This window comes from Gopherus flavomarginatus, chromosome 3, assembly GCF_025201925.1.
Source record: "Gopherus flavomarginatus isolate rGopFla2 chromosome 3, rGopFla2.mat.asm, whole genome shotgun sequence".
NCBI classification, from domain to species: Eukaryota; Metazoa; Chordata; order Testudines; family Testudinidae; genus Gopherus; species Gopherus flavomarginatus.
In genome coordinates, this window is record NC_066619.1 from 84,613,475 (window position 1) to 84,632,563 (window position 19,089).

A 19,089-nucleotide genomic window follows, 5' to 3' on the forward strand; every position below is an offset into this window, starting at 1 on the left:
CTCCTCCCCCTCAGAACCTGCCCTCTGCACTGAGCAGGGATGAGGGTTGCGGTGTTGGGGTGGAGGGTGCATATATGTAATGGTGGCTCACAAAAAAGACACACTGAGGTTGGTGGGTTGCCTTAGAAAAAAGTTTGGGAACCACTGCCCCTAGAATCCCTCCATCTCTGATTCTTCATTTTCCTCCTCCCTCCAGTTTGCATTCCATCCTAGCTCCTCAAGTGATTCACATTACTGTGTGTAACCTATATGCAGCACTTTAGCCAGGAATGAGTGCATGCTGCATTTCAATGGTCCTCAAAGGAAGCTGAGTGACCATCATAAAATCCCTGAAAAGCAGAAAACCCCGTGTCTGTTAGGAATTGCAAAGTCACATGCTTATTGTAGCTGTTCTCTGTCAGAAAGATCAGTGCCACACCCTATATATTCAGGTTTTAGAACAATTTATTTACTCTAATGTTAATTAAAGTGGTTTCCTGCGTCAAAGATTAAATGCAATTCTCATCCAATTCTTAGCTCAGAAACCAGGAATGTGTAGTTGAGACACTCACAATATGTACCTAACTAATGAAAAGGATTAATTTCAGTCCTGGGATCTTTTTGCTCTGCAGCATAACTCGTCTGAGTCAATACACAGCAGAATATATAATTTTCTTGAGGACACACTAATGGCTTTAGTCATATCATATAGGATAATATGCACGCACACACACACACATCACTTCATTTATACAGGTAACACATGATGTAAGATGGAGTTCATGCAGCAACATGTAAACCTGTGCAAATTCTACCTTTACTGTTCCTTCCAACATTCTAGCTTTACAAATAGTGACAAATGCAGTCCAGTGAAAAGCATTTCTCCTACAGTTGTGCTAGAGAGTCCAGTTGTGACCATGTTTGGTTTTCAGGTAAATATTAAACCTGCATAAAACCTGAGTTCCAACATTAATGCACAGAAACTAGGTTTAGGACTGGCAGTCTACTCAGGAAAGAAGTTAAAGGAGTATTACAGAGGTCAAAACTGAACTACATTGACAAAGCTATGTGTAGAATTGGACTGTTTAGCTAACACTCGAACACTAAAGTGATATATCTAAAATAATGCTTAACCCTCATCCAGCCCTTTTCATCCAGAGATCTCAAAGCACGTGACAAAAGTGGGTGACCATTATGGTCCCAATGGTGAAACTGAGGAACAGAGGTGAGGTAGTTTGCCCAAGGTTACATACCAAGCCAGTAGCACAGCCAGGTCTTCTGACTCCTCATGAGGTGTCCCTTATGTTATATCACATTGCTTCCCTAGGTATGTTGTTTGTAGTACAGAACTTATTCATTGGTTAATCTTACTTTCAAAATAACATTGTTTTAGAAAGGGGTGAAAAGATTCATTTCTCTTTCAAATGTTGCTTTCTATTAAATCCTCCAGTTTAAGAATGAACTGTTCACTTTGGCCACTGGGAAGGCTTAGGCTGTCCATATCAATATTAGCTGGATAATCTTCTTACTTTCTGATTTCTTTCTGACCACAAAATGTGAACTCAAATAGGCCCTAAAGCAGCATGAAAAGCAAAACCTGTATCTTCATTCCATGTGGTATTTACAGTTTTGGATATGAACAAAGTGTGTTCCAAAAAGGCGTTAATTGTCGTCAGTTACAAATACCACAGCAGGAAGGAGAACTAGCTGTTTCTTTTGTTTGTAATGAAGGGAGAGCAGAGCCACAAACGGAAGATTTAATGAGAAAAAGAATTTGTAAATAATAGAGAGGAGGAATTCTAAATTGAAATAACCACATGCTGACCGCAGTACTAGCCTGAAATGCATTGTTGAGGTGATGTATGGTTCACATGAGGTGAGCTCTGTTTTGTCTACTGCTGCAAATAGATGGGTGGAAAAATGTAACTGGTATGTATGTGCACAGAGGAATCTAGTAAGGCACTGTAAAAATTATCAGTTCCCTAGCATTATTTCTCCTTCTCCTACCCTTCCAGGTAAAATTTTTTAAAGGATTTGCTGACCCAAACAGTCTGAACTAAGTGCACCAGTAATCCCTTCCTCAACAGTATATGGCTGGAATCCTCCTATCACAAGGGCTAATCTTCTCCTACAAGCAGCCCTGAAGCCCATCTGCAACTATTCAAGTCTAAGTTACTAAGGCTGGCCGCAGACAAACCACACAGGCTCATGGAAGGGGACAAAGACTTCCAATAAATTTCTGGTGGTTTGATGTAACAGCTGCTTCAGTGCATAATACCATTAAACTTCAACCACATAGGTTACTGTTTTTTTTTTTAAGATTACTTAATAGGCAGGTAATATCATTTCTGGTATAGTTTCCAGCCATAGATTTTTTGCAGAACAAAATTTAAAAGAATCAGAAATAAAGGGAAAATTTCAACCCTCATTAACACTGATATAAATCCAGAGTAATTCCACTGACTTCAGCTAAATTGCTTTGGATTTGCATTAGTGTAACTGAGAGCAAAATTATCTGATCTTTTTTTAATGTTACAAACATCTGTGGTAAAGTATCAAAAAGATCTTTAAAAATGTGCACAAATTAGCCTTGTTTCTCTCGTTCTCTACATAACAATAAGGAAGAAACTTATTTTCTCAATTGTTTTGAAACCAAGTATACTTCTGAATTACTGTTATGGAAAAGTGCTTATGGTTTAAACCATTGGGATCATTGATGTATAAGTATTAAATGCTGAACTCCCCACAGACATAATTAAAGACCCTATGAGTAGCCACATCCAGAGTTATTAAGGATATTAGGTAGATTAAATCACTCTCCTTGGTATGGCAGCTGAAGCTCTGAGATTCCTTTGGTTGTAGAGCAGTTTCATTAAGGGAGGATATATGTCCAGGCTGACCTTTCCAGATTATCATCTCCATGAGTAGCCTTGGACTAAGACTACATGTATGTCTACATTTAAAATGCTACAGTGGCACTGCAGCAATGCTATAGTGCTTCAGTGTAGACACTACCTATGCCAACAGGAGGGGTTCCTATGCCAACAGGCGGTAGCTAGGTCAACAGAAGAATTCTTCCATCGACCTAGAGCTGTCTACATAGAAATGTAGGTCAGTTTAACTATGCTCCCCAAGGGTGTGGGTTTTTCACACTCCTCAGAGACACAACTATGCTGATATAACTGGTCTGTGTAGATCAGCCCTCAGGGTTTCCCTTGTGTAAAACTCAGGGGACTGAATAAGAAAGAGGACACTGTGTGTTAAGTAGTGGGGCTTGTGGAAGGCAGAGACAGAGGTGCAAGATAACTGCTTCCGGGGACAGGGCAGAGGTGGCTTGCCAAAGGGCTTGCCAAAGGCACAGTGGGTGTAGTTAATCCACTTCCCCAAGAGGCGGTAGCCATGTCTATGGCGAGCTGCGGCCAGTGGGAGCTGCGATCGGCCAAACCTGTGGACAGGGAAGGTGCTTACCTGGCGGGTTGCGTGCCAAAGGTTGACGATCCCTGGTGTATAACTATGTTGCTTAGGGGGTGTATTTTTCACATCCTCGAGAAACATATTTATACCGATATAAGTCTGTAGTGTAGATCTGGCCTAAGCTTCTCCAAGAAGGAAATTTCCCAGGCACAATCTATCACTCCATTCCAGGGAAAAGGATTTGTGCACATTTGTAAATTAACAAATGACATTAAGAAACTACGTGACTTCACATCATTGATTTCTCTTCCAAACAGGAAACTGATCTTGAGGCCTTCAATTTCTGCCTCTGCTCAGTAAATAGGCAACATTATTTAAAAAGAAATATTTTCCTAGACCAGACATTATGCTGTTCCTTCATGTATTTGTTGTTTTGAGTGGTGTGGCTAATGCTATTAGGCAGAGATCTCCAATTCAACTGTCATTATTATAATGAGCCATTTGATGTCTTTACCTTACTCTAACAGTTTAAAATGCTGTCTGTGTCCTATTGAGCAAGTGTGGCAGGAACTGAATGTGAAAGGTGTTTTATCATGCAACACAGTAGGTTAATTAGAAAACTTCTTACATCAATGGTGAGCCTAATTAATTTCACTCTTTTGAAGACAGCACTGATTACATTTGGAAAATGTCTGATATCCTCAATAGCAAATTAAAGATAATTTAACACAAGGTCACTGTAGTTTGCAAAGTAACATGGCAGCAGTGCATTATGCTGACATCTGAAACTGTTGCCTGGGATTTGGGAGTGGCATGGCATGGTGGTGAAGGGCTTATTCACTACAGTGCAGCCTTGTTCCTCTGGATGAAGTATTTGTATTTCCAGAGTGTAGCAACTTGCATGGAATTTGGAGGGAGGAGTACAGGTTGCATGAGGGGGAAGAGTTTGAAGGAAGCACCAGGAAATCTGTCTGTGTGCACATGGCTGGAATGGTTGCTGCAGTTGCAACATTTCTGTAGTTTTACACTTCTACCCTTCAGTTCATGGGAAATATTGTGCACTGCAGGAGATTGACTTATTCAGTTTAAAAGCAAGAAAAATATAACTGATCTTGTAAACACTTAAGCACAGGCAGAAGTTTGCTCATGTGAGCAGACGTGTTAACTTCAATGAGCCCGCTCAAAATAGCAGAGTTATACAGACGCATAAGTATTAACAATATAGGCCCTATAGTAAATGTGGCAGGGTCCCTTTTCTCAGGCCTCTCTTTTTCACTCTGCCAGTGAAGATAGAAGGTATGGGAAGAATTCCTTCAGTGGGAGATCTGTGATGGAGCCAGCAGCGGATGGCAGGATTCCCCTGCATTGAAGCAACAGTATAAATGCTCATGACAGAGAGGTCAGTTTGATTCAGACCTCCCTGCTTCAGAAGCCTCAGGTTATACCAGCACTATATAAGTGAATACAGGTCTGTATGGCTCTTAGATATTTCTGCTGCCCTGCCATTCCAAATCCACAGATGCAGAGATTACATGCATTACTGCCCCTGCCTGCAGGCACATTTTTGTGCATCATGATATCAGTGCATATACCTGAGGAGCTGGCCCTTTACTTTTCAAAGAGAATCATTTTTCAGGTTATTTTTTAAGTAATAAGTGATTTAGTTTTCAGCTGTTGTGATTTAGTTTTATATTTGGATATGATTTTTCCATGACTGTAATGATCTGAAATCTTTTAAGGCTGTGTTTTTAAGTAAGGTGACTAGAACACTGGCAAGAGACGTGCTGTATATATTATATTACTGTTCCATTGTTTTGTAGGTAAGAGTTCAACAGCACCTGTGTGAGTTGCTAGGGATTTTTTTGCTAATTCCATTTCTTGTGGCTAAATCTATCTGTATCAGAATATTTTTGTTCCAATTGTATCAAATCCAAATAATTTTTTATCTGAATACCTGGACTGACCTATTTTAAGAGCAGTGTTTTTCACTCATAGTATCTAAAAATATTATCATTCTGTATCCTTATAGGAAGTATGGTACTGACTGATATCACGCTTCGCTGAAGACACATTATAGGGACTTGCTGAGGCCTATTCACATAGCCATAACATCCTTGTGAAATCATCCATTGAAATCTCTCTCCAGAGGAGACCAATGCGGCATGAGAGGGTTTTTTCTAATGATTTAGTCTTACTTTTGTTTAAACATATTTGTATAAAAGAATAAAGAAACTAGGCATGGAGGTACTTGGGGCCAAAATTGTCTCAACTGAAAAAGTGGAGCTTTAACAGTCTACACCAGCGGAGAATCTGCCCCTTGGCCTTTATACATGTATTTAAGTGGAATGAGGGACAAACTGAACGTACTCAGAAAAATGAGCTTGCCTCTGAATGTTTGAAGGCCTGATGGCCGGAGTGATTGTTTTTGTTTCCACTCCTGCCTGCCCCGTCATTCGGTGGACCATGCTGATTCCTATCATTCCATGGAAATACCATACAGACGCCTCCCAAAAATGTTACTTCTGAGAATGATGCACTTCACAGGAATTGTGGCATCGGACTGTCATGTGGAGTGATTAGACATACCAAATGTTTTCCAAGTAGTCAGGTGGGTAGCACTTCATTCTAGTACCTTAATCATTTTATCTTTCAGGATGGGATTTTCAAAAGTGCTCAGTGTTGGCCTAAGTCTGCTGTCAATGGAGTTTTACCATTGAATTCAGTTAGGCTGTCACTTTTGAAAATCCCACCCTGAAGGCTCACAAGCCAGGCATCAGTCATTCCCGGGCTACCTGTGTGTTTACTCTAGCTGGCTTGCTGGCAGAGTTGGGTGATGCTTGGAGAGCTCTTTTACTGATGCCATCTGAGCAGCTCATCCCTGCCCCTGCTGTGCCAGCTGTGAAGACTGGAGAGGCTGAGTATATCACCTGCCGACTCAGAGCCTCTAGCATCAACAGATATTAGTCCTTGTAGTGGAAGCTGAAGGGGAATTCTAGATGTTACTGCCCATCCTGTCAGGGGTTTACTGTTGTGGGCACTTTTTGCACATGTGATGAAGCAGAGGGCTCTGCCAGCTTCATACACATGAGAGAATTTGGATCCAAGAAAACTATTTAGTATCTAAATCAGAATTTAGAATGTGTTTTTGGATTTAGAGATTGGCAAAGACCAAACTGATGATATTCTGCTGCTGTGCCAGGGAAAGAGGCAGTGTGCTTAATCTTATGCCAATAGGAGAGCACCAAGTCACCACCTGTGGCACTCAATAATGTCTTGGAACACGACCAGGGTATTAATAATAGGCCATAAGTACTGGAACTCCTTCCCATTTCCAGTGCTCACTAAGCTGCAGAGTGTACAAATCCTCACTGGTTGAGGGGAAGGAGGGCTTAGTGATTATTTGTTTGTATAGTTAGTAAACCACAACATTTGATCACTTGCAATGAGCCTTCCCTTCATTAATACAGTTTAAAGAGGTTCTTCCATAGATTTTTAAGTCTGGAAGGGACCATTATGATCATCTAGTCTGCCATGCATTATACAAGCCAGAGGTATTCATCAAGTGCAATTCTTTTGTACTGAGATTTCTGAAATTCTTCGGGGAAAAAATATTCTAGAGCATTAAAATTTTCAGAGCTATTCTGTCTTCCACGTGTGTACATATCTCCCATTAATATCGATAGTGTTTATGCATTCATAAGTACCCATATAGCTTGAGGCTAACTTCTGCTGCCCTTTATTCATACAAATAGTCCCAATGACATCTAGTTTGAGTGTGTACCATGAATAAAGCAAGAAGGATCTGGACCCATTTATAAATCTTGACCCCAGCTTATATACATTTTTATGCTTTCAAACCATGTGCAGTTTTATAAAATGGCTGTGTGTGGAAAAGAAGTCCTGTTTTCCCCAAATGCCAGGTGTTTTCTCTTACCAATTAGGAGATGATGTTAGCACCACAATGAGGTTTTTAATTTAATTCAGGATGGAGGACTTGATATAACCCTACCCCTAAAATCTGCTGCCCTCCAGCCATACCCTGACACTCCCATTGATGCTAAAGAGGACTGAAAGCCTGCATCAAAGGTAATAAGTGGCTCTAAATACTGAATTATTTATCTTGAAAATTGATACTAAAAATCCAAGTGTCAAAGAAGCAAAAGATAATTCAGGGGCAGAGAAGTTTATATCCTGTTTCCATGAAGGAACCAGCAGCTGAAATTGACAGTTGAACCGTTGTGCTCATATAGAGCACGTGTGTGTATTTCTGCTAATAAAACCAGCATTCCCCTATAATTAGGAGTAGCAGGTGGTGAGGTCCTGAGCATTTTGTACCACAAGCATGGGTTCACACCTGTTCCTTTCACAAAAATAGGGATATATATATATATATATATATGTGTGTGTGTGCGCGTGTGTGTGTGTGTGTGTGTGTATATATATATATATATATTTCACCTCAGGTTCTCTGTTTTTGCACACGATTCACCTAAGATGGAAACACAGGGCTTGATTGATATCAGCTTTAAACAAGCTGGGTTTTGGTTTTTTTCCACCCCCCTTAACCAGACCTGTAAAGCAGTCCCAGGCTGTGGCTTCAGCAACCGGCAGAGTGAGGCCAGCTGAGTTGTGTAGACTCCCACAAAGGGTGTCTTGCTTCCGGCAGATGTCCCAGATACCAGGCCATTCAATTCCACCACAAAAATAGTTGCATAAAATATTGTGAGTTCTCTCTGACGTGACAGTGATGGGACTGTTCCGCTTAGCTGGGCTTGTGGAAATATCCAGAATGAGCTGTGGCTTGTGTCCAGTAAACCTCTCTTCATGGTGCAGCAAAATGCCTATTTGTAAGAATGAGAAAGGAAGAGGATGTGTGGTTCCCTGACCCCTTTTAATGTTAAACTTTTAAAAATTTGGGTCCGTGTTCCTAATTTTGTGTAGCTGTGCTGATTTTCATCCTCTGAGGATCTGGCCAGGAAGAATTTGTAAAATTAAGCAGAGTAGTTTGCATTGTATGTCATGAAATAACGAGGAGATAAGAAGGGATAGCAAAGATTCAGCCCCCTGAGCTGGACAGATTTCTTGGAGCTAGAACACTGCTGATTCTCTTTAACTTTCCTTTTTTCTCTTCACTGCCCTGTTTCTAATCTTATGCCTCTTTGTCTTGTCTTTGCTGGGAGCAGGACTGTGTTAGACTAACATGGATTTCCTAGGAACTCTGAGCACCTTTCTGTCCAAATCATGCTACCAATTATCCTCAAATGCACAGAAAAATCCTTATTCACAGGGTCAGTGAAAATGTATTAGACCCTGGCTGTTCAAGAAATATTCTGCTCCTAATGTGGACAACGCTTTCCATTCTGCTTACTATATTTCATCTCCTTTTATCTGAATTTCAGGACTGATCTCTGTTGCCTAGGGTCTCAGTCGCCACTGCCTTGCACCATATGATGTCATTTACATAGGTGCAAATTAGACTGCACAAAGTATAAATGACTCCACGGGATACAAGGCTTATTTCCTCCCATCTTCCTCTCTTGCTCTTATGTTTCCAGAACTCTGCTAATCTTTCTCCATGTGGTTAAACTCATCTCTTTCCCTGGGCCAAATTCCAGTTGGAGCTGATTTGGCTCCCTGTCTGTGGAAGTGCGTAGTTTTTTTTAACTGCCTTCCTCCAGCCAACCTTAAACAGAGAGTATTACACAGATCGCAAGCTCTTTTCTCTCAGGACATCTCAAACCAGGGGTGAGTTTCAATTTTGTCTGAGTTGTACTTGGTTCAGGAGTGGGGGGGGGCAGGGGAGTAGAGGGGATTTTATCATATCTTGGCATCTCCCCATATTCTTGGGCAATCTGGGGGCGAATTTGGCTATTAATGTAAATTAATATCTCATTGGTGTGCTCTAACTTCTCACTCTGCTGCAAAGATCCCACCACCTGCTCCTGCTAGGCTGTCGGCTGTGAGGTTGGGTAAAGTAGAGCTGATTGTGATACTGCAATACATTTAATATTGGCCTCAATCCTATGCACAGGGGTAGATGGTTGCATAATCCAGCTGTATCTATATCAGTAATCAAGTTTTTGGAAATTATTATTATTATTATTATTAGTTTATTAATATCATTGCTCTGAGGCCCCAGCCAAGATGTGGCCCACATTTTGCTAGGGGCTGTGTACACATAATGAAAAGACTCTGCCCCAGGGAGCTTACAATTTAAGAATACAATGAGAGACAAGAATTGGATTCAACAAACAGACAGGTGCCCAGAGGCAGCAGTGAGACAATGATTTCCTTCTTGTCTTCCCCTTTAGTGATTTTTATAAAGAATTTTCAGTGCATGTGATATTCATAGAAGGTGCTGGATTGATAGCTGTGAAGACTGAAGCCCTCTGCTAATACACAGTCCCCATGCGGAATGGTAGTAGCAATGCAAGGTACCCTCCATTTGCCCACCAGTTTGCTTCACCATTAGGTCCCCCTACAGGTGGGAGAATTTCAGACTCTGTGCTTATTCATGTCTCTCTCTGTTTCTGAAATGTTTACAGTCCCAGTCTCTATTTGATGGCAGCTGCAGCCTTTTCATTTGCAAAACACAGTTTATTTTCAAATGGGTCATGATTTTTCCTACCACTGATGGAAACAACAATATCTCTGTTTTGTTGTTTCATTGATATTTCTTGATGGAAAGATATTTGTGTTTTAAAATCCCCCTAATGACTAAATGAGCATTACTTCTGCTTTTAGAACTCACAACAAATTGTGAACAAAGTAATATTATTTCCTACACACAGTACAAGGAGTCTACATGCTGCAGACAGGGAGTTCTAAAATGCGAGCTAAATCGCCTTGTGTTGTCTAAGCCATGCTACGCTCAAGGCTTATTAACTGGGATGTTGTAAGTAGTTATTTTTACTTTTCATGGAGTGCGAGATGAGATGATATAGCACAAGGATAATATAATACAGACTGCAGATATAAACTTTTACAATAACATTGTTTAATAGCTACCTAAGCAAGGTCAAAGCTCTGTTTTCATATATTAATTGAGCCTTGATCTTTATGCATTGACATTAGAGAATGTTGTTGTTGTTCCATAGAATAGAGAGGAAAAGTTAACAGATTTGAAATACATCTTAAGAAGCTCGAAATAACATTCTTCAGAGTTCAAACATGTCAGTCCAGTCAATGGGTAAAGGAGAAAAAACACTAGCTATAAAAGGGACATTAAGGACCAGTTTCATGTCATGTGGGTGTATCTCTGTTGGGGTCCTGCACATTTGCCTGTAAGGACATTGGGTGGCAACCTGTTCACACTACAGATAGGTCTCCGAAAGCTTGAAAGCATCTACATTTTCCATGGGCTTATGTGTTGAGTCTAAACTGCTTTACTGTGGGTAAACTTCAAAATCCCACTGAAAGTCAATTGGACCTGGGCTCCTTAGGCACTTCTGTAATTTTTACCTCATATCATATTTGTTAAAATGCTTGTTTTGGTAAATAAGAATGTAAGCATTAAAACAGTATTAACATAATATTTCTTGTACATGAAAATCAAGCTTCAATGGCTGCTGATAAAACATCAGTGTCTGTACTAGTACGGTAAGTACAGTACAAACGGCATGAAGAGTTTAAGATATGCTTCTTTTAGATTAGTCTTGAAAAACTGCCAAGGGTCTTGTGCATACAGAAGAATGCTGTTGGAACAACATGCACATGGCTGGACTTGCTGAAACAAGTCCAAACCAAATCACTCATTACCAGATGATTTCATCAAATCAAGTCTGAGGCAACTGCAGTTTTGATTATTGAGGGAGCTAATATAAGGTCACTATATCAAAACAAGAAAACAGACTTCAGGAGCTAAATTCATTCCTGATGCAGCTCCAGGGAAGCAGGATTATACTAGGGATGAATATTGCTAACATCATAGCATGTTTTTTTATTACTGTGATACATTATTGTATGCCATCTTTCTAAAGAGGTTAGCTACAGCCTTGTGAAGGCCAGTCTGGAATTATTTAATAGTTTCTTTGTACCTCAGTAGATTTTCAACAAAAGGCATGTCCACTTAGCACTTGAGTAGTTAATGGTCAGCATATTGATTAGACACCGTAGACCAAGTTTGACTCTGACTTATGCCCACGCTATCCCATTCAAAACAACAGAGATGCAGGGTGCAGATATTGTCCCGCCTCCTCATCCTGTGTCTTAAGGATCTATCATCCAACTACAAAATATTTACTATGGGCCTCTTAGCCGGAAAGAAACTTTTACCTTTTTTTCCCTTGTGGACAGGTTCCTGGGAAAAAGAATTCTTCCTGCTCCCCAATATAACCAGTGCAAACCAAAATCAGTATTCTGTTCAAGTGAGTAGGAAGAGAAGGAAGCAGTATAAGGAGTGTTGATAAGTACATGAGGGCTGCTAATCCTAGGCTCAGTTTGTAAGTCCCGAGACCTCCGGGCTGCATTTAGACAAGAGCAGAGAAGACACTTTGAGAAGTATTATAGAGTCTACACAGTTTGAGAAATTGTAAAACCAAGGTTCTTAAGAACAATTTCACTTACTACGTTTCTGTTTCTGTCCAGCACAATGAGATCCTGATCTTCATTAGGGCCTTTAGGGCGTATCATAGTAAAACTATCACTGCCAAAAATAATAGGAAGAATAAAAGGGAACTTCATTTAAGTGTTCAGAATTAAGAACTGTGCAGTGAAAACTGATTATTGTTTTATTTTGGTCATGTTCCATAATAAGAGTACAAGGCAGTTCCTTGTTGACATTGATGTCTATGAAACAAACAAAAAAAATGCAAATATATCTTCACACAGCCTGTAGTTAACTTTAGCCTTCATTCCAGCACTCACAGATCATCTGGCTCCTTTTTGAGCAGAGAAGTCTAACTTTCTGATACTGTTAAACACGTCTAATGTTTTTCATTTATTGGTACTAAGAGCACACTTTACAGACCCTGGCCACTGGAATCTTTTGTGAATTATTTTTCATTGGACCTTGATTCATATTTAATGAATATTGATTGTTTTTAGGCACACTGGTTCACCAGGTGGAAGCTTGAATAATTAATATTTGCACTCCTCTTTCTACTGGGATCATCAAATATTTTTTACAGTTTATAAATAAGGCTACGGGTATTTTTAGTAAAAGTCAGGGACAGGTCATGGGAAATAAATAAAAATTCACGGCTCATGACCTGTTCATGACTTATACTAAAAAAATACCTTTGATTCAATTTGGGGGGGAGGGGAAATGCTGGGGGAGCATGGGAGGACCCCACAAGGGGGGGTATCCGGGGCCAGCAGCATCAGCTGCTGGCTGGCAAGGGACCGCTGATTGGGGCCACAGTCAGCGGCTGCTCCAGCTGGCCACCCGTGGACCGCAGCTGGGGCCAGTGGACTGCGGCTGATCCAGCCGGCCAGGGACTGCTGCCTGGGGCCACGGACTGCAGCTGCTGTGGTTGGCTGCATGGGGACCGTTGCCGGGGCCATGGGAGCAGAGAGTGGTATGGCCAGGGCCGCCCAGAGGATTCAGGGGGCCTGGGGCAAAGCGGGGGAGCTGCGGCACTTGTACTCACCAGGTGGCGTTCCGGGTCTTTGGTGGCGGGGGGGCCCTTCAGTCGCTCCGTGCTTTCGTAGCACTGAAGGGCCCCCTGCCACCGAAATGCCGCTGAAGACCTGACCCTCCGCCGGGCCAGGGCTCACGGGGCCCCTGTGGGGCCCGGGGTCTGGGGCAAATTGCTCCACTTCCCTCCCCCCCCACGGGTGGCCCTAGATATGGCTGTCCCCAGGGCTGCTCCAGCAGTGGTGGGTGTGGCTGTCCTGGGGCCACCTGAGCAGCTGACCCCCGAGCCAGCTGCTCCAGAAAGAGCACCAGGAAAGACTGTACGTAAGAGTTTCACCTGGGGATTGGCTCATGAAGTATGCTCAGATTTAAGATTTCCACTAAAACACTGTAATTATAATCCCATATGTTTAGGGACTACAAACCCGGTGATGATAAATTTCCCCATTGAATTAAAATCTAACCTCTGAGCCTGAGAAAAGATTCATTTTCTGTAACATAAATGGAAAATTCATTATGAGAATTAAATTGTAAAACCATAAAATAAAATAATATTAGGAGCAGCTAAGTGTTTAATCTATTTTGCCTTATCTTAATTTCTGACAAGCTGTTTGTCATGTTTCTAAGACTAGGATTTTTTCTTCCTAAAACTCTGTAAATGCTTTCCTATAAAAATGGGTAATTATGCCCTACTCAGGATCTTGCTTTTACTCCTATACATTTGCATCAAACATAGTATATTTGTTTAGCTAGGCAGATATGATCATTGACTTTCAAAAGAGAACAGCATATTATTCCACTGTACTGCACTTCGATTAAAAATAAAACACTATGTAACTGGAGTTTCTGATGAGAGTTCAAAAAGTCTAAGGTTCAACCTCAAAATAGAATACTGTTGACTTCAACAAGATACAGGCTCAAGACACACAACCTACATCCACATCTGCATCATGATTTCAGACTTCTCGATAGTTCACAGGTGTTTGGATCTGACCTTTTGATTTTTGGTCCATCTGTAATTTGAACAGCTCATTTTGATTGATTTCAAATGTTTAATACAGTTCTTGGGATTGTCAGTGTGTTAATGCCTTCATTCAAACAATTTCTGTGATCGTGGCACTAAAAAAGAATGTATGCTATAAACAGCTGCAAGTGAAAACAGAGGATTATGATTATAATTCATAAAATATCAAAGCTACATAGTAATTTGGAGTTAATTTATTCATTACAGCAGAAAAACATTCTTCTTGCCTAGTAAAGAGTTTGATACTTTAATCTTTCTCTTTTCCTGAATTTCTGGTGTTCTGTATAACCGGTATGCATTATTTTAGCATTGTAAGTGCCCTAACTTTTTTCTTTTTTAGGCTCTACAAAATGTGTGGGTCTCCTTTAAATAGATTATTAAGAATCCCCACAACAATATCAAAGCTGTCCTCCAACTTTCCTGAATAACTATGTAAGTGTTTGAACAGAATCCTGAATTATTCTGTTCATTTAGTAGCTAAGTGTTTTACTAGTGCAGATTCAGCCTCTTACGTAGGGCTGAAGATTTGGGCAACTTCTACATCCTTCATAATTCATAATTTGTGAATTTTTGAAAAAAATTGTCCTTTAGTTTTGGAAAGCGGAGATGTGGACCTTGTGGGACTTCTTTAAAAATCCCTCAAACGAGGGCTTTTTTGTGACTCTTCTCAGTGGCAGAAATAGAGCATTAACTTGTTCTCACCCTGGTGTCTTCAGTGTCTGTCCACATGAGAGTCTCATCTCAAACCTCACTAAACTGAGTTTGTAAGAGACTGGTAGCAGCTCAATACTTAACTAGTTACATGGTGCCAAATTTGGCAATCTCTTGTATAGACTTTGTTGAAAGCCCTGGATATGCTGTAACTTCATTGAAGCAATGTGCCTGGAACATTTTGAAAACTATTCTGCCATGTGATCTGTCTACTTTAGACAAGAAAAGATGCTCTTTACAGCTAGGTCCTCCATGTTAAATGAATTAAGAACAGACTGACTGACAGGCATGAAAAATAGTTGTAAATGCAGAGTCATCATTAAGTTGGGTGTGTTGCTGGTGGAATTCTGCAGGGATTGGTACTAGTCAACATTTTGATCAATGAGGTGGAAGTAAATATAAAACCAATGCTGACAAAAATTTACAGATGACACAAAGATTGGGGGAGTGGTAAATAATGAGGAGAGGAGGGCAGTTATACAGAGCAATTTGGATTGCTTGGTAAGCTGGGCCTAGTCAAACAAAATTAGTTTTAATACAGCCAAATGCAAAGTTATACATTTAGGAACGAAGAATGCAGGCCATACCTACAGAGTGGGCAACTGTATCTTGGAAAGCAGTGATTCCAAAAAGGATTTTAGGCTTATAGCGGACAAACACCAGAACATGAGTTCCCAGTGTGACGCTGTGACAAAAAGAGCTAATGTGATCCTTGGACGTATAAACACGGAAAGAGTGAATAGGAGCAGAGAGGTGAGACCAATACTGGAATACTGTGACCTGTTCTGGCATTCACGTTTTAAAAATGATATTGAAAAATTGGAGCGGACGCAGAAAAGAGGCACAAAAATGGTTTCAGGGTTGAAAAAAATGCCTTACATTGAGAGATTTGAGGAGCTCAATCTACATAGTTTATCAAAAAGAAGAATAAGAGCTTGCTTGATTGCTGTGTGTAAGTAACTTAGTAGGGAGAAAATACAAGGAACTAAAGAGCTCATTAATCTAATCTAGCAGAGAAAGGTCTATCAAAGAAAACAAAATCAAAAATCAATGGCTGGAAGCTAAAGTCAGACAAATTCAAATAAAAAATAATCTTTTAACAGGAGGGGTGATTAACTACTGGACAAACTACCAAGGGGAATGATGGGTTCTCTACCTCTTGATATCTTCAAAGCAAGACTGGATCTCTTTCTGCAAAATGTGTGTTAATCAGTGACAAGTAATTGGGCTCAATACAGGGTAAAGTGGGTGAAAATCTCCGCTCAGTGTTACATAGGAGGTTAGACTTGTTTCAATTTAAGACCTGATCCTGCACCACTGGAATCAGTATGGGTTTTACCATTGGCTTCACTGGGAACAAGATCAGGCATTTCCTCTGTGTAAATTATAGTTAATTTACTTACCCATTGTGCCTCCTCTGTTGTTTAGCCAATAGGAAGCTTTCTGGTTGTACAAGGTTTCAAACAGTTCAGTTAACGTTGCTGGAAAGATAAAATCAAACACCCAGGGAATACAATGCTCAACATGGTGGAACCCCAGTCCTGATTGTGGCCTCTGAGCACTATTGTAATCCTAATAAATAATAATACCGAAGTCAGGTGGATTTGTGAAACTCCCTGAAGCCGCACTTGAATCTCAAAAACATCTCACAGTTTATTCTTACTAAGAAGTGGGTCTTATCTGTGAGTTTTCAGATCTCTGAGCCGAGGAAAAAATAGATACAGCTTTCAGTTGTAAGAGCTAAAACAACTCCACACATTCTACTCTCATGTGTGAGTGCGAGGCTCCCACTAATGGAATATTTTTTAAAAAACTGTTTCCACATAAGTGACAGTGAGGAGTATTTTTATTGCTTGACACAGTGTACATTGTGCTAGTGGTGGTCATGGCTGAGATAGGAAACATTTATGTTGTTGAGTGAGCTGTCTGGCCTTTTCCATTTTAGAGGAGCATAGTTTATGCCTCGTAATATTCCTTACGAGCCAGAAAGTTAAACTTATATGTTTTTTAATAACAAAGTCCCCATGTTATGCTACATAAACATGGACTAAATTTATCAGAAATACTTATCTAGAAACTGCCAGTTCTGCACATGCATGCTGAGGTGTACAGAACCTTTTTTTTGGTTTACTTTTCAAAATTGCCAATGAACCAAAAAAATTATTTTCACAGTTTTAGTATAAATTCCTTTTTCAGAGTAGAATAAACTTTAATGGATTGATTCTCCTTTTGTTACACACCAATGATTTCCATTAACATTAGTAGGAATAAAACACAATGCATAGCTGGGCGAAATGAGTCATACGTCCATGTGACTTGAGAAGAGCAAAAATCTTTCTCTTGTTTTTAGTCTTTCAGCTCAGAGAGCTGCTTTATTCTACAAAGTTGCAGTTCTGGAAATTCATCCAACTTTTTCTAGGACAGTAAGTACTAGAGGCAGAAAAGCAAGGAAAATCACCTTTTGATTGATTTCTACCAACTGTTTGGGCTGTGAAGAGCAGTGATAAGATCCTCTGTGTGTTTAGGAATGAGTTATGGTGAGTTTGAGATTAGAAGACAAAGTATGCGAGGGGGACATGCTGGCTCCACTGAAGACAATGGGAGTTTTTCTGTTGACTTCAGTGGAGCCAGGTTTTCATTCCAAGTGTTTTGGCATTAGACGATGCTCCTGGGTGGGGAATCCGTTTCCTTATTTTCCCCCAAATAATGTTGTAAAATAACGTATAGTAGGGTACAAAAATTTCTCACTCTTCAACCCAACTCCCCAGATACCATCACTGCTTTTAGCTTTCTCCCTGTGACACTGATGTCAGCGCTCTGGTGGGTGGGGCAAGTGATGACATCACAAGAAACTGATGAGGTTACAATAGGTGGCTCAGCCTGAATCCCCAGTCTTTGGTGCTGTGGGCTTAAAGTATTTGACCTCCTCCCAGGAGAAACACGCAACAAGAAGACAAAGGGCCAGGAATATCTGCACACACAGGTTAGCCCAGCGTCTGGATAAGGAGTCAATATTAGAGGGGAAGGGATCGATTCTGATTTTAGTAATTCCTTGGACTAAATCCAGAGACACTACATTGGGATTTCAGATGAGTGCCTCTGGATTTATGCAGGTGAGCAATCTGGTTCTTCCTTTAGAGTTCCAGAAGCATTGGGAGTACTTTAAAAACCCTATCAGCTCTGAAGCAACTTGAAGGACAGAACCAGTGGGTGAAGGACATGATGGAAATTTCCAAGAAGCCTAAGGGGATTAGACACTCAAATACCTTTAAAAATCAACAGAATTGGTTTGCCCAACTCCCTTGTACTGCTTTGAAAATCCTGGCATGGTTCATACATTTTCTCTCTCAAGCCTAAATACAATAGTCCTGAATCTGAATCAACTGACAATTAATGGAATATTGACAAAGGGTCAGAAGAGGCTAAAGAGCTATATCTGGGGAGTTAGTGAGAGGGAGAGTTTGATTGATTTGGGTTTTATTCTAAGTTCAGCCAAAAACTTAAACTAGGATTTTCAGATCTGCTTAAGGGAATTTGAAAACCAGTCTCCATTTAATTTTAATGGGAATTGGATGTCCTAATTGCTTAGACAGCTTTCAAAATCTCAGACTTCATTTCTCCATCCCTTAGTTCCTCATCTATAAAATGGGAATAATTCCCTCCCTCAGAGGCTAAATTCAGGGATGTGTGAGGCTCAGATACTATGGTACTAGGGGCCTAAATAGGTAGCAATAGTCTGACCTCCCAATGTCATTCACTGGAGGGGGTAGGGGGATGCGGAGGTGGAGAAAGCAGACCATGCAGGAATCTTTGGGTGGAATCCCAAGTTTTGTGTGATACTGGAGCTCTGACTATGGATTTGGTTTCCAAAGCTGTCCAGAGGTTTTAGGTGCCCAATTTCTATACATTTTAATAGAATAAGACTGATATATAGCCTCTCCCGAAATCCCAACTCTAACCCCCACTCATTTCTCTTCTCTCCTCAGACACCCTACTCCTAAATTCCAGTTGTATTTGTGCTAATATCATTATGATTCCAGCAACATAGTCTCAGGGTGAAGGGGTTGTAGGTGATGATGTCTTGGTGGGGAGGCCCATCCTAACAGTTTCTCTCTTTCCCTAGCCCAAGGATGTCAGAGTTGGAGAAAGCCTTCGGTAAATTTGCCACGTACGGTGACACGGCTGCCACTGGCAATGATATGACGGGCAAGAACTTCTCCAAGATGTTGAAAGATTGTGGTGTGATGGACGGGAAGGCCGTGACCAGCACCGATGTCGATATTGTGTTCAACAAAGTCAAGTGCGTGGGCAATGGAGAAGAGATGGGAGCAACAGATAAGGGAAGGGAGGGGAAAACAAAGAGGGGAGGAGAGCTGGTTCCCCA

The 19,089-nt window shown here is 40.7% G+C and overlaps 2 protein-coding genes across 4 annotated transcripts in view; one reads left to right on the forward strand and one right to left on the reverse strand.

Annotated features, from left to right (window-relative positions):
- LOC127047563 (tubulin polymerization-promoting protein family member 2-like) overlaps window positions 1–19,089 on the forward strand; it is a 34,398-nt gene that overhangs the window by 13,830 nt on the left and 1,479 nt on the right. For 2 of the 3 annotated variants that reach the window (XM_050945979.1, XM_050945980.1), the window contains 2 exons: window positions 14,335–14,426; window positions 17,056–19,005. In XM_050945979.1, coding sequence (XP_050801936.1) covers window positions 18,836–19,005 — 170 coding nt within the window. In that variant the 5' untranslated portion in view covers window positions 14,335–14,426; window positions 17,056–18,835. Of the gene's footprint in view, window positions 1–8,781; window positions 9,139–14,334; window positions 14,427–17,055; window positions 19,006–19,089 lie in introns of those variants that run through there. The other variant, XM_050945978.1, reaches the window with a different exon arrangement.
- SYK (spleen associated tyrosine kinase) overlaps window positions 15,651–19,089 on the reverse strand; it is a 97,513-nt gene continuing 94,074 nt past the window's right edge. The window contains exon 15 of the transcript XR_007773391.1: window positions 15,651–16,186. The gene's annotated coding sequence lies outside the window, so the exon portion shown is untranslated. The remainder of the gene's footprint in view (window positions 16,187–19,089) is intronic.